The 20832-nt window shown below is 41.3% G+C and overlaps 1 protein-coding gene across 1 annotated transcript in view; it reads right to left on the minus strand.

The window, feature by feature from the left end:
* CIT (citron rho-interacting serine/threonine kinase) overlaps nucleotides 1–20832 on the minus strand; it is a 162675-nt gene that overhangs the window by 89338 nt on the left and 52505 nt on the right. Inside the window, 1 exon segment of the mRNA XM_021007994.2 lies at nucleotides 19532–19715. Within this exon segment, the coding sequence (XP_020863653.1) occupies nucleotides 19532–19715 (184 nt within the window).

The following is a 20832-nucleotide window of genomic DNA, read 5'->3' on the forward strand; positions in this document are numbered from 1 at the left end:
TCACTATCATACGTGTTACATGTGTGCACACACATAGACATAGACACATAGCCCTAAAGGAGGTTCTCAGCCTCCAAACGTTTTTAACAGGAAAAATTTCATTAAAATAAACATCAGAGGCAACCCTGAAAAATGGAACACTGCACAAACATTAGAAATAGCAGTGGTATCATAGAGGAAAAGACAGCAGCCAAAGAAAGAGAAGACACCACAAAAGGGCAATATACAAGTTCAGGGACATATACGCAGGATCACTGACAGTCAAAGAAATGACATATTCCAATACTGATCAGCCATGATAACAGGTATAAAGAACAATCCTAACCACTGAAATCTCTTAAACCACAGCTTGGGCAGGACCTTCTGCACGAAGCTTTTCAATTCCCCCAACTAGAATTTTACTCTCAAACTACCTTGTATTTCACTACTTCGTGTTATTCTCTTCATATCTATTCTGCACATACTTATAGATGTTCTGGTCATCAACCTCCAGGAGAATGTGTGCTCCTTGAAGAATAAACATTTTTTAATTCATTGTATTTATCCCTCAGCACCCATTCCAGAGCCTGGGCCATAGTATTCATGGAATAAATACTTCATGATTCATTAACTCAGGAAGTACTTGGATTCCAAAATTAATAACTGTTCTCACTTATATTAACTCTTCACAATTTACAAAGAGCTTTACAAAAATTACATTTTATCCTCGCAACAGCCCTGTGAGGTCAGCACAATAGGGTTATCTGATCCTATTTTGTGGATGAAGAAACACAGGTTCAAAGATGTTACATGACTTATCCAAGGTGCCCCAGTTAGTCAATGGCAAAGCTAGGACCAGAATCCAGGTCTCCTGATTCTTAACGAAGGGCTCCCTCCTTGATGACATCATGCCATCTCTCAGACTACACTGGCCATCTACATTTCTTCCAAGAGGACACACTGCAGGTCCCATCTGAGGGCCTTTGCACTGGAGCCCTCTACCCCTTGACCTCCGCCTCCAGGAGTCCCCCTGGGATTCCTTCAAGACTCAGCTCAAATCCCACCTTCTGCAGGATTCAATTCCTGTTCCCTTCCCCCATTCCCTAAGCTGCTAGTGCCTTCTCTTCCCATATTCCCTTCTATCTATTTTAAATACATTTTGTATTTGTCACCTAGTTTTTTATGTCATCTCCCCATTACAAGGTGAAGTCCAGGAAAACAAGGACTGTTTTTGTCTTTCTTTGTAACCCCAGCACTTAGCACAGTGCCTTACATAACTTTTTACATAATAAGTAAAACAGAGATAATAATAGCACCTAGCTCCCAGGGATGTTATGAGGGTCAAATGAGACAACATCTTTAAAACATTTTGCAAATCTTAATGTACCATATAAATGCTAGTTGTTATTATTATTGATGGTGATGATAATAATAATAATAATAATAATAATAATAATAATAATAATAATAAATGCTTGCTTCCTGACTAGTTTAATGATAAAATATTGTAGGGTAAATCAAAAACATTACTAAATGTTAAGAATATATTGCTATGGATGCAGACTTAATGCTTATTTTTTAAAGACTGTCTGTCTAGGCCCCTCTACAAATGTCTCCAACACCAGAGATGAGCAGTGGCCTCTGCCTGTAACATAGCCCACTTCCAAACTCCCTTTCTGTCAAAGGCACTATTCTATTCTCCCAGGTGTGTAACTTCAGGATTACCCATGATTCCTCACTCTCCCTCACCACACATGTCCCACCAACTGCCAGATCCAATTGTTTCAACCTGCACAACATTTCTTGCATCCAACCCCCTTCTCTATTCACACAGCCACCACCACTCCACACCATTTCTTGCATCCAGCCCCCTCTCTACTCACGCAGCCACCACCACTCCACAACATTTCTTGCATCCAACCCCCTCTCTACTCACACAGCCACCACCACTCCACAACATTTCTTTCTGTTTGTTTGTTTTATTTTTTTTAATTTTTTTATTACTTTTCCACAACATTTCTTGCATCCAACCGCCTCTCTACTCACACAGCCACCGCCACTCCACAACATTTCTTTTTATTTTATTTTATTTTTTATTTTTGTTATTATTTTTCCACACCATTTCTTGCATCCAGCCCCCTCTCTACTCACACAGCCACCACCACTCCACAACATTTCTTTTTGTTTGTTTGTTTTATTTTTTTTAATTTCTTTATTATTTTTTCCACAACATTTCTTGCATCCAGCCCCCTCTCTACTCACACAGCCACCGCCACTCCACCACATTTCTTGCATCCAGCCCCCTCTCTACTCACACAGCCACCGCCGCACAGTTCTGGCCATTCTCTCCTCCTGTCCTCCAGTCTCTAAAAATGAGGTGACCTTTCTCTATGCCAAGACTAACCCCACTATATGTGCCCTGGATCCCACTGCTTCTCACTTTCTCAATCAATCAGTAAGCAGTATCAAATCCACACCATGTGCTGGGCACTGTACAAACACAGAGGATGCAAATCTAAGAACAAAACAATCCCTACTCAGCAGAAACTCACATTCTTATAAGTGAGACATAATGCCTTTTTTTTACTATGACCCCTCCCCTAATTTTCAATCGCTCCCTAGCTACTAATTTCTTCCTCGCTGTCTTCAAACATGCACAAGTCCCTCTTTTTTCATGTGTGTGAGGCAATTGGGGTTAAGTGACTTGCCCAAGGTCATACAGCTACTAAGTGCCAAGTGTCCGAGGATGGATTTGAACTCAGGTCCTCCTGACTCCAGGGCCAGTGCTCTATCCACTGTGCCACCTAGCTGCCCCAAGTCCCTCTGCTTTCAAAAACCTTCACTACATTCTTCCATCACCACCAGTTTTCCTTCCATTACATCCCCTCCCATTCTTGGACAAATTCCTTGGAAAAAGACTCCTCTCTGTTCCTCACACATGACACTCCATCTTCTTTCTCTGTCTCTTTGCAGGGGCTGCTCTCCATGCCTAGAATGCATTCCCCCCTCCCCTCCATTTCACTGAACCCCTCCCTCTTTCTTCAAGTTACAGTTTAAGTATCATCTTTTACATGAAGATTATTTTGCTCTAGCCTCCTCCTTCCCTAACATCTGTATATTTTCTGTGTGTACACTACACACACACACACACACACACACACACACACACACACACGCATGCACGCATGCATGCTTTCTCACCTAATAGACTATAAACGCCTGTAGGGAGTAGGGATTGTTTTATTCTTTGTATCTATACCCCAGTGCACAGTGCCTGGCACAAAGAAGGTGTTTAATAAATGCTTGGTGACTGACTGATTAATTCTACATGGCCGTCCAGACACCTCCTACTCATCCAAAGGATACGTCCTCCATTTTGCTATTTTGGTGCTTGACAAATGTTCACTGTTTGGAAGTTCTAAGTACAGTCATTAAGAGCTCTTCAGAAGGAAAAAAAAAGGTGCTAAATAAATCTTAAAAAGAAATGAATAAATAAAAAGCACAACTAAAAAAAGACTATTGCAAAAATGTTGTGAATACAAACAGCTTGTGGAAACAATCTCAGAAACAGCAATAGGATGGAAAGACAGGATGGACAATAGAGGAAGAAGTAATCTTGTCCATCTGTTAATTAGCAGAAGGTTCCCCTGGCTCAGGGTCCAGTGGCAATTTAAAACTCATGGTATAAGTGCCATGTGGTATTTGGTTCCGTTGGCATAGACAAGTCACTGAGAACTGTATCCTTCCGGGCACACTTTGATGACGAAGTAGACCTTGTTCTCATCAAGGCCCTCTACACGTACCCTTAACCCAATCCCCTCCCATCCTCTCCAGCACATTACCTATTATCTCTTTCTCTAATCTTCAGTCTCTCCTGTCTACTGGTTCGTTCCCTGCTCCCTAAAAACACACTCAAGTCTCTCTTATCATCAAAAAAATCCTCCACTAAATCTTATGATCCCCTTTAGGAATCATCTTTTTTCTCAACCAAATTCCCTGAAATAACCATCTATACTAAATGCCTCCACTTCCTCTCCTCTCACTCGTCTAAATCCTCAGCAATCTTGACTTCCAACATAGTTTCTCAAATGAAACTGCTTCTCTCCAAAATAATCTCTTAACTGTGAAGTCTAATGACCTCTTCTTAATCCAAATCCCTGTTCTCTGCAACATCTAACATTGCTGATCACTTGTTCCCTCCCAGATACTCTCTCCTGCCATGGCTTTCCATGACACTATCCTCTCCTGGTTCTCTTATCAGCCTGACCAACTTCTGCTCAGTACCTTTGGTTGGCTCTTCAGCCATATTATGGCCAATAACTGTGGTTGTACCAAAAGGCCCTCTCCTCTTTTCTCTCTCTAATTTCTCAAGTAGTAACCTCCCATAAGTTGAATTATCATCTCTATACCAATGACTTCCAGACATACACACACACACACACACACACACACACACACACACACACACCCCTAGTCTTCCTCCTGAGTTCTAGTCACACATCACCAATGGTGTAATGACATTTCAAACTGGATGCCCTATAGACATTTCAAACTCAAAATGTACAAAACAGAACTCATTATCTTTCCCCCAAAATTCACCCCAATCTGAAACTTCCTTATCGCTACTGAAGAAAACACTGCCCTCCCAATCACTCTGATTCACAAGCACTGTCATCCTCCAATTCTCACCCTTACCTCACATGTATTTAATCAGTTGCCATATCTTATCATTTCTATTGCCATATTATCTCTCCATGTATAACAATCACATGGTTTAGGACCTCATCACCTCTCACCTCGATTATTGCAAATCATTCCCTGTTTCGAGCCTCTCCTCACTTTAATCCATCTTCTACTCAGCTGGCAAAGGGATTTTCCTAAAGCACAAATCTGACTATGTTACTCCCCTACTCAATAACATCCATGGCTCCCTCTTCCCTCCAGAATCAAAAACAACTCTTCAGTTTGGCATTTAAAGCTCTTCCCAACCCAGCCCCTTACCACAATTCCAGTCTTCTTGCACATTATTATCATCTCCGCCACACTCCATTCCAGCCAGACTGGCCGACATCTCCCATTTCTGTGCCTTGCATGATGGCTTTGTCAAGCCTGGAATATATTCTCCTGCCCCACCTCTGACTCCTGGAATCCTGGGTTTCTGCCAAGACTTACCACAGTGCTCCTTTCTAAAAAAAAGTCTTTCTTGCTACTTTCCCCACTCTGCTGCTGGTGTCCTCCCTTTCAAAACTACTACGTACTTATTTTGTTTACACTCTATCTACATTTCTACACTTACATATACCCACTGTCTCCCCATTAAGTATCAACTCCTTAAATGCAGTCTGTTTCATTTTCGACTCTGTACCCTTAGAGCCTACCACAGTTCACCTGGCATAGAAAAGGAGCATAATAAATACCGGCTGATTACTGACTTTGACAGGGAAACCCAATTTTTAATTTAGCTGCAGTATCCTGTGAAATTTCAAGGCAATTTGCCCATACTAGCTTATGTTGTTAGGCTAGTGGTCAATAATTTAAAAAAAAAACAACATACAATAAGACACCTGCAACGCAGTGTATATGAAGCTGCATTAATTTAGAAAAGAAGTATACAAAAACAGATCATGGCAACCAAAATTTTAAATTCTATTAGATGTTCAAAGAGAGCCCATAATGAATTTCTGTTCAAGCATAGATGATCATAAAATTTAGCCTTGGAAAGAACCTTGGAGGTCATCTAGTCTAACAACCTTGTTTTATACATGAGGAAAGGTCTAACAGATGAAGTGACTTGTCCAAGATCACAAAGGTATTGACAATGATAATTCACATTAAAGCTTATAAAGTACTTTCATCCCAATATTCTCATGAAGTTAGCAGTACAGGACTTCCAAAATGAAGTTCTAAAATTCATTCATTTTCTCAGGGTCACACAGCTAGTTAGTGTCAAAGCCAAGAACCGAGTTCAAGTCCTGTGGCCCAAAACAAAGCATTCTTGCTACTACACTCTGGATGAATAATTTTTCCCTGTCCCTCACGATTTTCTGAAAAATTCCTTATCTTGTTTCTCCACAATTTTCATTAACTGTACAACTGGGCATCAAAGCTATTGCTCATATTTCCTTTATTCTAATATCACTTTGAATTCAAGTCATAGACCAAGAAACAACTTATATTCCTCTATCTTTGCCCCTATTCCACAATACAGTTTGATTGTACAACTATCACACAGAATTATTAACTTGGTTTCTATTATCAATTAGCAATACAAGTTAAATTATACAAAGCAAAAATCCTGATGGGGGTAGTGGTTGGGGCTGATTTACTTAAGGGTAAGATAACAAAAGCTTTCATGATTAGTCTACATTTGGTGAAAGGGAGAAGTTCAAGGTACACGTGATAGAGTGGTTAAAAAAAACCCCAACTCTTCTAAATTAAAAGGCATGCCTTCACTGGAAAGGAGGCTCAGTCAGAGGAACAGAACACAAATATATGAAGCATGGGTAATAAACAGGGTACGCTGGAGATGTTAGTAGAAGAACCTCAGAGACATCACCAAGACACGATGGGATAGGTGCATACTACAGACCATTCAACCAAAAGGAAACAATGGATGAAGAGTTTGCGAAACAAACCCAGCATGACATGGTAGTGATAGGAAGTGTCAATTATACAGCTCTCCCATTTCTGGTCATTTGCGCTGTCTGTCCCCTATGCCTGTGATTCTCTTCCTCCTCATCTCTACCCCCAGGCTTCCCTGGCTTCAAGATCCAACTAAGCCCCACCCACTAGAGGAAGCTTTTCATGATCCCCCTGAATGCTAGTGCCTTCTCTGTTGATTATCTCCAATTCATCCTGTCTATAGCTTGTACCTACAAAGTTGCTTCCATGTTATCTACCCCATTAGAGTGTGAGCTTCTTGAGGGCAAGGGCTGTCTTTTGTCCTTCTTTGTATCTCAGCCCTTAGCACAGTGCCTGGTATTATAGCAGGCATTTAATAAATGCTTAGTGACTGACTGGATATTAGGTAAACAGAGCTCTTACATGATAAGAGCAGAGTTGCTGACAAATTCTTGACTTACCTTCATGATCATTTCATTCTTCAAAAGATGGAACATAAAACAAGGAGAAGTGCAATTTTAGATCCATTCTTACTGACACAGCAAATGGCTGCTGAAGGAAACACGGTGGGACCTCAGGGACAAGCCCCTAAGAAATTCCAATCCAAGGGCCTAGTTGGGCAAATGTCTACTTGGTAAAGGAGGAGCCTTGCAAAAGGCACTCTCCAGTAACTGCAAACAAAAGAAAGTCGCTCCCAGTGCTCATCAGCTGGGGAAAGCAGAACAAATTAAAATGTCTGGTGGAATGGAATGGCATGGAATTGTGCTTTTCTAAGGGGACGGTTTCAAAGAAACCCAGGAAAAACTGAATGAACTGATGCCCAGCAATGGGAGCAGGATCAGAAGAATGACTGACACAACGACACTATAAAGACAAGTAACTTGGAAAAACTTAAGAATTTGGATCAACACAACAAGCCCCCGCGACTCCAGAGGTCTGACCACGAAGCAGACTGCCCGACCTGGGTGGGAACCAGTTTGAATCAGCTCCCAAGAGTCAGTTGTTAAATGGTCGGTGGGAGCATTTACACCTCAGAAATCGGTGATCAGACTTCAGAAGGTGATAAAGAAAATGGCAATAATGCAGACTAAAATTAAAAACGTAAGCATGCTATTTTTGTAAAACGTTAAACGTTCACTAGCATACCCTCCACGCTACCCACCTCCTGGCAGAGAGCTGATGGACTCAGGCTGGGGATTAAGACACGCTTTTTTGACACAGCCAATGGCGGAATTTGTTTTGCTTAACTATGCATATTTGTCATAAGGATTTTGTCTCTTTATTTTTCAATGAGGTGGGGGTGGGGAGGAAGAGGCAAGAGGGAGAGAAAATAGATTTATGTTCTTTGAAAAAAGTTAAATTAAAATAAGAAAAAAGCAAAGTCATCCCTGCCAAGATAATTCTTTAAGGATGAATTTAACTATGAGCAGAAAAGCATGACAGTACATTGTAGGTCATCTCATGGAGTCAAGAAAATCTAGCTCCTTCTCAAGATTACCATTCCATAGAAGTGCTCTGCCACATCTGAGCTAAAACAATAGAAAAATAAAAACAAACAACCACTGCCTAAAGTACCATGTGGCTCAAGGGGACAGCGAAAGAGTTAACAGCCCAGGATCAGAGTTCAACAGCAAAAACCTAGTCAGTGCTCAGTACTGGGTGAGATTCAGAAGTACAATGAAGATGCTAATAAAAGAACATGCAACCTGCCCCCACATTGCTTGCCTACTCCTCCTGGCCACATCTTTGGTATGCAGCCAGTTATCCCCATGGAGAGAAATGAGCTTTGAGCAGCCCTGTGCATGCAGCCAGACACCCACACACAGCAGCACTGTCTCTTCAGACACGAAGCCAAGTTGATTTTTTTTTTAGTCTCTATTTTCTAGAAAAATTTACTCTTAAATAAAAATTTCTACTTAATAAACACATATACTTTCTGTGATGTGTATCATATAGATAACAGAAGGGCTAGTATTGTTGCAGCACACACAATATAAAGGTAAAATATATGACCTAAAAATACTTCTAGGTGGACCTTGATAATTAAGTCAAAAATATGATAAAAGGTAGCCTTTTCAATCAAGTATCTATAAATAAAATGCATGACTACCTCACAAAATTCCTTAATAAACCATTTAAGAAAGTGCTTCATATCAGAGAGTGCAATTTGTATTTTAATCTTAAAAGTGTGTGTGTGTGTATATACGTGTACACACACACACACACACACACACACACACACACACACACACTATTCACTCTAATCACTAGTCTAATACTGCTTAAGAAAATTACCTCAATCAAGGCAGTGGTTTATTCCCATAGGGAGAGAGCCCCATGGCTGAGAAAAAACTTTCAAAATAATACCATAGTTGGAAGCACTAAGGAGACCAAGAACGGCTATTTAAGAATAAAACCAGGGAATGAAAATTAAATATGCCAAAGGCTCTACCTTAATTGTATCCCACAGACTCTAAAAATACATGCAACTGCAATCTGTAATATGGTGCAAAAAACTCATCAGCATTCTGTTTCCAAAAATACGTTGGCTTTTTAGATATAACATTCTGGGATTTATGAACCAGCTCTAAAAGCCCATTTAAAAATAAACAATGTCCATCACAGGTATTTTGAAATACCAAGTTCTGCCTTCCTAAAAGGTTTGAGGGAGTATCTGACTTTAATCTGAAAAGCATTATAGCAGTCTACATTTGCATTGTCACTTCATTCTAGAATGATTAATATTTGGTCCAAATCATTTATTCAAAAAAGATACACATTAATCAGAGTTTAGCTACTCATATAATTCCCCCTCTGCATCTTACCAACGACCAAGACTGCCAGTTAAATTTTGTGTGCACACGGTAACGTGCCAAGCACTTTTTGTGCCTGCGACGACCTTGACCTAGAGGACGTGGTATTGAAGAGTCCAAATGTGGAACTGAGGGGAGCCCACCCTGGCATACGGAGCTTGCTTACTACCAAGAAATAAGGAGTATCATCATAAGGGTCACATCACTATTAAGATGTCAATCAACACATCCTGACTTCCCACAGTCAGGGTCTGATAAGCTATAGGAAGGTGCATATAACTTCTGAACCCCGCTCCACTGAGGACTCGGAAACTCCCCCTTCCTATAATCTGTTCCTATTCTCTTCCATACATGGGAAGTTGGAACAAGCTTTCTACCTGAAAAGACTAGATCATTATGGAAGTTGCTTCTTCTGATTCTGTTGAGCTACCTCCCTTCAGAACAAAAAATGGAATGGAGACGTTGTGAATCTACCTACTTCCTCAAATGGAGCAGTACATTCTGCACCGAAATAGCATGAATAGAAGACAATAAGATATGTCTGTATGGTACAGGCAACAGAATGCCAAGGGGGAAAAGCAGAAAGAACTTGACTCCCTAAAGAAGCCAGATGCTGTTATAATGTCAGTAAAATTAATTAAAACCTGTTCACTCTGAGAAGAATGCTTTATGTACAGCACCTAATGGTTGGTAAACTCTTAATATCAATCAAAGACTAGTTAAAGCGGGTACATAGCAGCAACTGTCCAAAGAATAAATTCCAGTCTCGGTCCATTCGTTTAAAATCTGTATTCCAAAAGAACAGAAAAGAGACAAGTAAAACATAAGGAAGGGATGAAAATACACTTAGGGGAGGGAAGGAAAGATGCCAACCCGGCCTGAAATGCAGGAACACATAGTACTATTTGTCAATTCTGGTCTTCTTAAGGAATCTAAGGCAGCCGTGCAAATTAGTATTGGTTCACAAGCCCAATCGGATGGGCTGGCCAACATCTGCCTTGAAAGCCTTGAACAGTCACCAGCACACAAGAATTATTATGACAGTCCCTTTAGCATTAATTTTAGGAAGCAGCTACCATAGGAATAGCAACATATGTTGATGGCATTGCCTGGCTCCTTCTGAATTCCATAAGAATGCTGCTAACAAAAACAAACCACCACCATTTCTGAATTAGTTAACTTGAATTGATACGAGTATTACATGATCTACTTTCCAGTGATTTGTTGACTGCCCTCACTGATCTGAAAGCATTTGCTACCACCTACAAGTATATTCTCCTCTTTATTCCAACTTGAAACTCAGATTTCAAATTCTTCACTTTTCCTGACAACACTCCACTCATGCTTCAATCTGACGCATACCTGATTGAGTCTATCTATCAGTAGATGGATAAGTTCATGTCAGTTTGCCAGGACACATGAGGTAGTCCTTTGTCACCTTACCATCACGGATTTCAGATAATAAATTCAGTAAAAGAGAAGCTCCCTGAGGGCTGAGTCTGCCTTCCTTTTGCATTTTTATCCCTAACACCTGGCACAAAGGGTATAAAGGAACTTCATCAAAGCTTGTTGACTGATTGGCTTTGAGAGAGCCTTTAACGTCTTCCTGCAAGACAGGAAAGATCTAGATTTTATTTCTTTAGGGTATCTTTGGGAGGAATGAAATGGTTAATCCAGAAATGAGGCAGTACAAAATACTGAATGGATAAAGAAGTAAAAGGTAGAAGTAAGATGTGCTTAATTGGAGATTTTGGGGGTTTTTGCTTTCTTTTGGTTTTTTTTGAAGGGAACGAATGAGAAAAAGAAGGCAAAAAACTATATAGAGGCCATGTGTTAAATCTTTTGTCCAAGAAATAATGGGTAATCAGTCAAGGTAACTGGTGAGTACCATGAGCATTTACAGAGCATATTTTCCAGGCAATTGTTGTCTGCCCCAAAAGAATGTAAGCTCTGCAAAGGCAAGGATCGCTTCATTTTTTGCACTACACGGCCAGTATTCCCTACATAGTAATAAACACCTGATTGACTGATTGGGTGATTGGAAAGGTGAGCAGATAAAAGTCACCTAAGAACACTTTCAAATAGTAAATCAAACAATAAAAACATAAACTACAGTCTGTGCCACATCTGATGGTCCTTTCTCAATCCTCATCCTTCTTGACCTCTCTGCAGCCTTTGACACTATCAATCATTTCCCCTCTCCTTGATACTCTCTTCTCTCTAGGTTCCCATGACACCCCTCTCTCCTGGCTTTCCTCTTAATTGTCGGGGCGGCTTCTAAGTCTCCTTTGCTGGATCTTCATCCAGGCTGGGCTCACTAACAGCAGGGATCTCCCAAAGCTCTGTCCTGAGCCCTCTTCTCTTCTCCCTTTATACTATTTCACTTGATGACCTTATCAGCTCCCATGGATTCAATTATCATCTCTAAATGTCCTTATCCTGCCCTATGCTCACATCTCCAGCTGGGTGTCCATCTTAAGCTCAACACGTCCAAAACTGAATTCTTTATGTTTTCCTCAGGCATTTCCCTATTAAAGTCAAGGGTACCACCATCCTCCCAAGAGGCCCAGGCTCAAAACTTCAATGCCATCGTTGCCACCAGCACTCTCACCTCCTAAATCCCATCAGTCGCCAAGTTCTGTCATTTCTCCCCTTCATGATATCTCTCCAATGTGCCCTACTCTCCTGTGGCACTAGCACCACCTCATCACCTCACACTTGCACTACTGTCATAGCCTACTGGTTGGTCTCCCTGCCTCGAGATTCTCCAATACCAATTTGCCTTCCACTAAGCTATCAAATAGATCTTAATAAAGCATTGATCTAACTATGTGCCCCCTCCCCATTGTCTCCAGGACCAAATATAAAATCCTGTTTGGCTGGCCAGTCTTCATCCACCTTCCACCTTACCATATAAAATTCAATCCAATCACATTGGCCCTGTTGCTCTTCCTCAAACAAAATCCTGTCTCCCAGCTCTGGGCACTGGCACCGGTGGTCCCCTATCCCTGGAATATTCGTGCTCCTTGTCTCTGCCTCCTGGCTTCAAGTTCCAGATAAAATCTCACCTTCTGCATGCAAGAAGCTATTCCCGATCCCCTTTAATGCAAGTACCTTCCCTCTCTTGATTATCTCCAATTTATTCTGTAAATAGCTTATTCTACATAATTGTTTGCATGTTTTCTCCCTGACTTGAGACCCAACACAGTACTGCGCACGACACATAGTAGGGGATTAGTACTTGCTGATCCTGACTCTGTAGTAACCACTAAAATAAGATACTTACCAACAAAGAGGAAGAATGGAGTATATACTCTGTGCTGTTTAGTTATGGCAAAAAAGGAAAACAAGATTTCCCCCAAGACTTCAAAATAAGAGTGAAAGGGAAGTAGGTCATCAATGGGAAAGCTTAGTTCTACCATTGAAGTCTGAAAAAAATAGCACCATGTCCCAGTCATAGATGACTGAGAGGCAGCTAAAAATACAAAAAGAGATTTGAAAAGAGACAGATCAGAGTCATCAGCAAAGAGATGAGAGCTGCCACCGTGCAAGCAGGAGAAGCCTTAAGGAAAAAGTAGATAAAGACAAGAAGAAGGGCCCCTGGCTGAGAAATGAGGGGTGGGGATGGGGGGTAGAAAAGAACTGAGGAAAATAAAGATCTAAGGTTTCCACCTGTCTAGTATAAAAAGCCAAGTCTTCATAAAGAGTTCAGGCCCTCCATCAACTCTTGTCCTCATTCCACTCTAGCTTTTTTTTTTTCCTCACCATTTCCCATCATGGTTCCTCCACTGATGTCAAGAAAATGTGCTTGAGGTTCTCCCACACAACTTAACATTTCCTATCCCACTTCTGGGTCTACTTTTTCTCCCCATTTAAAGCCTTCACCTTTCTCCACTACATTAATCTGAGCTTATTGTCTCCTAGACCCAGGCCACCATTCATGTCCTCCAGGAAGTCTGTCAGGATGAACTCTTCTTCACTCTGATAACCCCCTTACTCTTGGGAATGTGCTGAGCACTCATAGTCCTCTTCTATACCACATTCTAACTGGTATTATATTACTTGGAGGAAAGTAGAACTTGGGTTCAAATCCTGCTTAGGACAATTCCTATGTGACCCTAATGAAGTCTCTCTATGACTCAGTTTCATCATCTGTCTAATACCTAGAGAACAGACTTCCTAGGGTTTAGGTGACAATCCAGTGAGAGAATGTTGGTAAAGGGCTTTGGAAACCTGAAAGCTCGGTATGAATGTGTACTGTTATCCTCATCCTCATCCTCATTATTATTAGGGTTATGTTTATGTTTTTCTGTGAGTACACTTGATGTTCCAGTCCTAGGCTATAAACTCCTTCAGGGCATGGATCTCCAAGATGAGCACAAAAGACCTCATCAGCTCCCTGAAAACTTGGGAAGGTTGACACTGGTTTTGCTCTGCTATCTGACTAGGAATAGCCAGATTGCTCTGGAAAGTTCAGAGAAGAGAAGAATCAAGTCTCATCTACTCCAGTGCCCGCTGTCCCACTTACTGTCTCAGTGGTGATGGATCAGCTTCAGAAGACTTGAGGATTCTCCATTTTCATTTTGGAATAAAAAGATCTGTGTTCCAATCCTGGCTCTGCTACTTACAGCCTACAGGACACCAAGCAAGTAACTTAAGCACTAGGGTTCTGTTTCTTCACTGAAAAACGAGGGGATTGGCCTGGGTGATCTCCAAAGTCTCTTCTGACCCCAGATCCTTTGATCCTAATACTTGCACTGTCTACTTCACAGGACTATGAGGGAAACTTCTCGGTAAAAGAGTGAAAAGCTATGTAAAAAGCTCAGTCATCAGTAAACAACCACACTTGTCATCAGTCCTAGGTAAAGGAGGATTCCTTGGCACCAACATTTAAACATTCAGTTCTACCAGAACCTGAACCAAGCAGGTCTGAGGCAAAAGGAGCAGGGAAGATTAAGAGAACTTTCTGCTCTCATGAACTCCAGAATTAGAGGAATCTCTTACCAAAGATGGTAATTCTGTAAAACACCTAAATCTTCAATTCCTCTTCCAAGGTTCCTAACACCTGAAAATTCTCTTTAGGGAATTACTTCCATAGTGTACATAAGTTAGACTAAAATATAAAAGAAGCTGATTTCCTTGGAAGTGCTTTATGGTGAACACACGCAGTAAGTTAAGATCTGTTTTAGCCTGTCCTTAAGTTAGGTGATAATCTCAGGTCCATCTTTTTCTCATTTAGGTAGGATGATAGGAAAATGTATTTTGTTGACATGTGGAAAGAATGCTGAATTAGATAGCTAGGGACTGGGGAACTCTGTGCCAAGTTCCAGACGTGCTGCTAACTAGCTGCATGACTTTGGGCCAAGTTACTTTACTTCTCAATCTCCCAATGACTTAATCATTCAACTCAAACTACTCTCACCAGTTACTATCTCTTTTTTTTTTTTTTTGGTTGGGCAATGGGGTTAAGAGACTTGCCCAGGGTCACACAGCTAATGAGTGTTATGTGTCTGAGGCCAGATTTGAACTCAGGTCCTCCTGAATCCAGGGCCGGTGCTGTATCCACTGAGCCACCTAGCTGCCTCCTGGAGTTACTATCTCTTAATTGCCAAATCTAATGGCTTTTTCTTAATCCTTGTCCTTCTTGATCTCTCTGAAGCATCTGACACTGTTAACCACTGGCTCCCTTTTGTATAATCTCTCTTCTCTGGCTTCTGTGACAATACTTTCTTATAGCACCATATAAATGCAAGCTATTAAGCTTGACATAAAAACCTAAACAGAAATAAAATGTTAATGACTGATAAAATGCGGAGCCACAAACTCTCACCAGCTACCAGTTACGTATCATGTGTAGGCAATGATTCCCAGAGCTATACATCCAGTCCTAGTCTATCTCCTGAGTTACAGTCCCATCACCCATGCTTATTGGAAATTTCAAAATGAATGTCCTATAAGCTCCTCAAGCTCAGCATCTCCAAAAGAGAGCTCATTGTCTTTCTCTCCAATTCTACTCCCTCTCCAGATTTCCCTAATTCTGTCAAGTGAACGACCACCCTCCAGTCATCCAGTTTTGCAATCTCAGCATCATCTTCAATTCACTCTTCCTCAACCCACATATGCATTAAGTGGCTGAATTCTATCAATTCTACCTTCATGACACTTCTCACACCCATCCCCTGGTGTCTGCCCACCTGGCCACCACCCTCATTCAGGCTCTCATAACCTTTTGCCTGGGCTACTCAATGGCCTCCTAATTTGTCTCCCTGCCTGAAGCCTCTCCCCTCTGCAACCCATCTGCCACACAGCTGTCAAAGTGATTTCCCTAAAACACAGGACTGACCATGCCATGTCCCTATTCGATAAACTCTAGTAGCTCCCAATTACGGCTAGAATAAAATACAAATGCCTCTATTTGGCATACAAACCCCTTTACAACCCGGCCCCAAACGACCTTTCTAAACTAACTCTTCGATAGTCATTTCGTGCTTCCTTCAGTCCAGACACACACAGCAGCCTTCTTCTGGCTGCTTCCCCCATGACAGATTCTCTCCTCAATGCCTTTGCACAGGTTATCTCCCATAACTAGAATGCCCTCCCTCCTCACCTCAGCCCCTAGGAATCCTTGGTGTCCTTCAAGACATGGCTCAAGGTCTCATTTCTAGGGTCTGCTCCATGTGCTACCCAAAACGGAAACATTTCTGATCTTGTGAAATACCTCCCCATCACTTGATATCCATTCTAATTCCAGCTTCAGGGACCTTTTTCCTATTCCAGATAGAGTGCTACACCTAGAGTCAAGAAGACCTGATTCAAAACCCATGTGTGACATTTACTAACCATTTGGCCATCAGCAAGCATCATCCCTCTGAAATTATTTTTCCATTTCCACTGTGTATACCTTGTAGGTACCTAGTTATCTACATGTTGTCTCCCCCAACAGAATGTGAGCTTCTTGAGGGCTAGGACTGGGCTTTTGCCTTCCTTTATACCTTTATGCGGCACTTAACACAGTGTCTGGCACTTGGTAAGTGCTTAATAAATGCTTATTAACTGACAAGCTCTATGAACCTCAGTTTCCTCATCTCTAAAATGAGAATATAATATTTGCTCCTATCTTACAGGGTTATTGTAAGGAACAACAACGTACATAAAGCACTATATAAACACCAGCTATTGTTATTACTTTTTACAAGTAAAAGACTAAAGAGAGGAAACAAAAAATGTGGATAGATTCAAATATGAACGTATAAACTCTCAACTATTTAGAAAGGGACTCTTGATTGAGTATATACTCCAGCATCACTGTTATGATTGATCCCTGTCAAGACAAGTGAAACAAACTATTAAAATCATTCAATCGCAAGATAAAATTCTTCTTGAAAATGTATTATTCATTCAGTATCATCTCAGAATATTTCATGCAATTAACTACCAATAAATCTGGGGGTCAATTTACCCAGTACATCACAGAAGCGTGAGTAATTTCCGCAGTGGTGTGAAGAAATGAGTAACAACAAAGGTAATCAATTCTTGTAAACAAAAACCTGTCATACTGAAAATAGGAGAGGGGGAAAGGAAAACTCGAAAAAAACAAGACAGGGTTGCTGGTGATCAAAGCTATACCTACAGAAAATCCTTTTCCAAAAATTAAACTAATTCTTCAGATCTGAATTTCTTAACTATGTTTCAAAATAGTGTGCTAGCTTTTAAATAACTTAGCCAATGCACTAGACTAGAATCTCACTATAACACTCTTTCCCATAGTGTGGAATTGACTATTTGGTTTATGCATCTAAACCTCTTTCAGATAAGGACAACTCAGAAGATGGTTTACCAAAAGATGGTCCTGTGGCATGGACCCTATAGAACACACTAGAAGGAGGCTCCAGTGTAATATTAGAAGGGATTCTGCATGTCATAAAACTGTCCTATTTCAGACACTCCAAACAAAACTGTATTTTTTTCTTATTAAAAGACACATAAAGGAAAAAACACTGCAATTCCACCTCCCAGTTAGGAATTATAGATACTCAAAAATGAGAAACTAAATAGAATTCATTCTTCTAGGGCATCTGCAGAGGCACATTATTCCAAGCTCAGGAAAGCTATATATACTTCCAACCACCATGAGATTAAAGAATGAACCTTCAACTACCATATTCAGTAAAAACCATCCAAGAAAGGAGCATCACCAAATCAAAACAAGTATTTCTTAAGTATCTAAGTCTTTCCTAACACTAAAACAACATCCATTTCTTTCTGTATGGTACCCTTCTCTACCAACGATCCCTTCAAGGATTCCTTAGTTTGAGTTGGGTTCCAATAAGATTTTGGAAAACCTCCTAATAAAGAAAAACAGGCATTTTCCCCTAAAAACAAGCACTTAATCACATGCTGCCTAAAGTCAATTATCGCACTTAAAATGTCACACAATTCTGCCAATCTACCTTCAAATTACATTGATTGTATCATCTTCCATGATGTTCTAGAAGACCAAACAATATTCTTACTACTCTTTAATTCTGACCTATCCTGCCGTATCCTAATTCTAAACATAGCCCTTTCAAAGCATAAATTCTGACCTGTAATTCTCACAGCCTACACAGTGAGGTTTCACCACCCCCCCACACCATACATCTCTTGCCATTTTGCCTTTGCTCTGTCCTCCTCCTCTGTTCTCCTCCTCTGTTCTAGTAGAGCTTCCACACAGCTCTCAGTCCATTTCAATCCAGACCTACTACACAGTCAACAGCTACCTACATTCCAACCTTATAGAAAACTGTCTAGAATCAACATAGCTAGCAAAGCCAGAACGTCATTTTTCAACATAAATTTTAAACCAAAAATTCAATAATAAAAACATCTTTTTTTCAACTTCAATCATCATTATTGACCTTATTTTCATGTCGAATGCTTAATTTTTATATCAGTCTACAATCTTTTCAGCAATACCATCAAAATAGCACCCATAAGGAGAAGCCATTTAGAAACAATCCCCAAAGCCCTTCTGATTAACATCTAGGCTACTTACATGCTTAATACAGAGCAAAGAGAGGATGAATACTGTCAGGAGGAGACCAAATTGTGTTCACTTCACAACTGAGCCACAACTAATTACCCAAAGCTATTCTAATAGCCAAAAAGTGAGAGACCCAGGAAGTCTGTGTAGTAACACTAACACCACCAATGTAAATCCTTGCCGAGAACTGGTAGTCCTAAAGGCACGACGTCCACACATCACAATGAAATGCATTTTTATGCTCAGCTACCAAAGCAGCTGAAGCTGCTGCATTTCTGATCAATCGTCTGATGCTGGAAGTCAGGGCTCTCCAATCCTGGGCACTGCACTAGTGCATTTCTCCTTAGCTCTTCCAGCAGCAGCTAAGGACCCACCAGGTCAAGGGGTTTATACCATGACAGCTATACTTCCATTTTCTCCCCTTGGTTTTTTCCCTGAAATGTAGCGAGGCCCAATTTTCTGTGAATATCATCTTTCACCATTCACATGTCCCTTTCAGTGGACCTCCTTTACGCAGGTTTCTATCAGACCCCACAGAAGGCTGCCAACTGGGGGAAGCTTACTTCCTGAGTCAGTGACCTAGAGAATGGTGGGGTTCGTGTCCTTGGAGCTTTGATCAGACCACTCACACCTCTAGTTTATGGTCCTCCCCCTCCCGATCTTATCTCTAATAGTAACAAGTGGGCTTAACGATGCTGAGCCCTTGGGGTTCTTCAGCATACCGAAGGCAGCCACCACCCCCAGCCCCCACAGAAAAGGAGATCTCTACTCCTCTCAGCACTTCCCCTGTCAGGGTTCTGCACTCACCGCTAGTAAAAGACCTATGCTAGCTCTTCCCCTATGAAAAGCAGAGTCTAGAAACTAACTCAGAGTAACCAAATCACAATGTCACAATATCTATTTGGGGAACAGACATAGACACCCTTAGATACAATTACATAAAAACATTAAACATGCAGAGAGATCTGAGAAATCTAATAGCCCCGTTCATGCAGATGACATGCTAGTTAATAAGACTCCCCGACTCGACTCACTGTCCCTCAAAGCTGATTTTTTTATATCAACACAGTTCCCATGAATGATAATTTCCACTTACTCTGCTCTGCCAAGGATCCCCAGTGCTTTGCTGAAGGAAAACCCCACAAAAGGCAAATCTTCACCAGAGAAACCTCCAGGGTTCAACTGGCCCGGAAAAGGTAAAGCCCGCGAATTCCTCTCTGGTTCATCAAAATTAGAGGTGTCATCATCAGACTTGAGGGTGGGAACGAAGGGGGGAGGAGCTGATGAAAAACAAGAAAGGAAAAAAATCAGTCTCATGCAATCACACTCTTTCACAGCAAAGGGTCCCTGCTCCTTGTGTGCTTGCCCTGGCACTGCAGCTCCTGCCTTTAATCTCACTCACACAAGCAGCGGAGCCACTGCTCTCAAACAGGATTACAGCAACAAGAGATTAACCTCTTCTTTGCCAACATGGCTACCACTCTGCAGACCGTCTTCCATTCTAGTTAAACTGAATTATCTTCTAAGCCAGGTAACGGTCTCACGAAAGCCACAAGGCACAGGCACTTCTGAACTAACCATAGCAAGCCACTTGTTCCGAATCTTTCTAGAATATTTCTATAAAGCCACTCAACTATAAGCATCCCCCTGTGATGCCTCCTCTCCAGGACTGTCACAGGCATACGGAATGATCTAAACCTATCTCTGACGTGTCCAAATGAAAAGGTTTTTATTGCCACTGAAAACCGGTCTTTTTCTAAAAGATTTAAAGAGCTGCAAGCACTAAATCTTACTAGGTGACTGTAATAGAGAGAAAAGGAGGAGGATTTACTCTCAGGTCCTTAAGGATTTGCAACTCTTCATGGGACAGCACTGCAGTCTGGCTCATAATTATACCAATGCATAAACTGGAGACCTTATGAAATATTTGTTTATCTTCAGCTTATCTCCTCTCCACACACCACCCCCCAAATTCACCGCAGTTTAACGAACAAGATGAATGAAGTTCCTCCAGCAAGGTACAGTACCCCTGATCACTGGGGATGTGGCTACATACATGAAAAGAATAAACAGAATCTGCAGTACTATTCCTACCTCCTTATAGCATGTGCCCTCTTAGGGAAGTGCTACATTTCCTCCACTTCTGGCAAATGTGCTGAGCTTCCTTGCTTGAGGAGGCCGACCCTCTTGCATCAGTAGCCAGAATTGAGCTCACGGCTCCAAGCCACACTCACAGAGTGCAGTGCGCTCAAGCCGTTACCATGGATCCAGCATGGAGCTCCTATAGCTGAAGAGCTGGAGAGCGAGGAGGACCGGGGAACAGACAGCACAGCCCCTGCACTGCAGGCTTCCTGCTACTCACTCTGTGCATGCTCTGGGCTTAACCCTACCTGCCTG

This window comes from Phascolarctos cinereus, unplaced genomic scaffold (genome assembly GCF_003287225.1).
Source record: "Phascolarctos cinereus isolate Bilbo 61053 unplaced genomic scaffold, phaCin_HiC Scaffold_4;HRSCAF=312, whole genome shotgun sequence".
NCBI lineage: Eukaryota > Metazoa > Chordata > Mammalia > Diprotodontia > Phascolarctidae > Phascolarctos > Phascolarctos cinereus.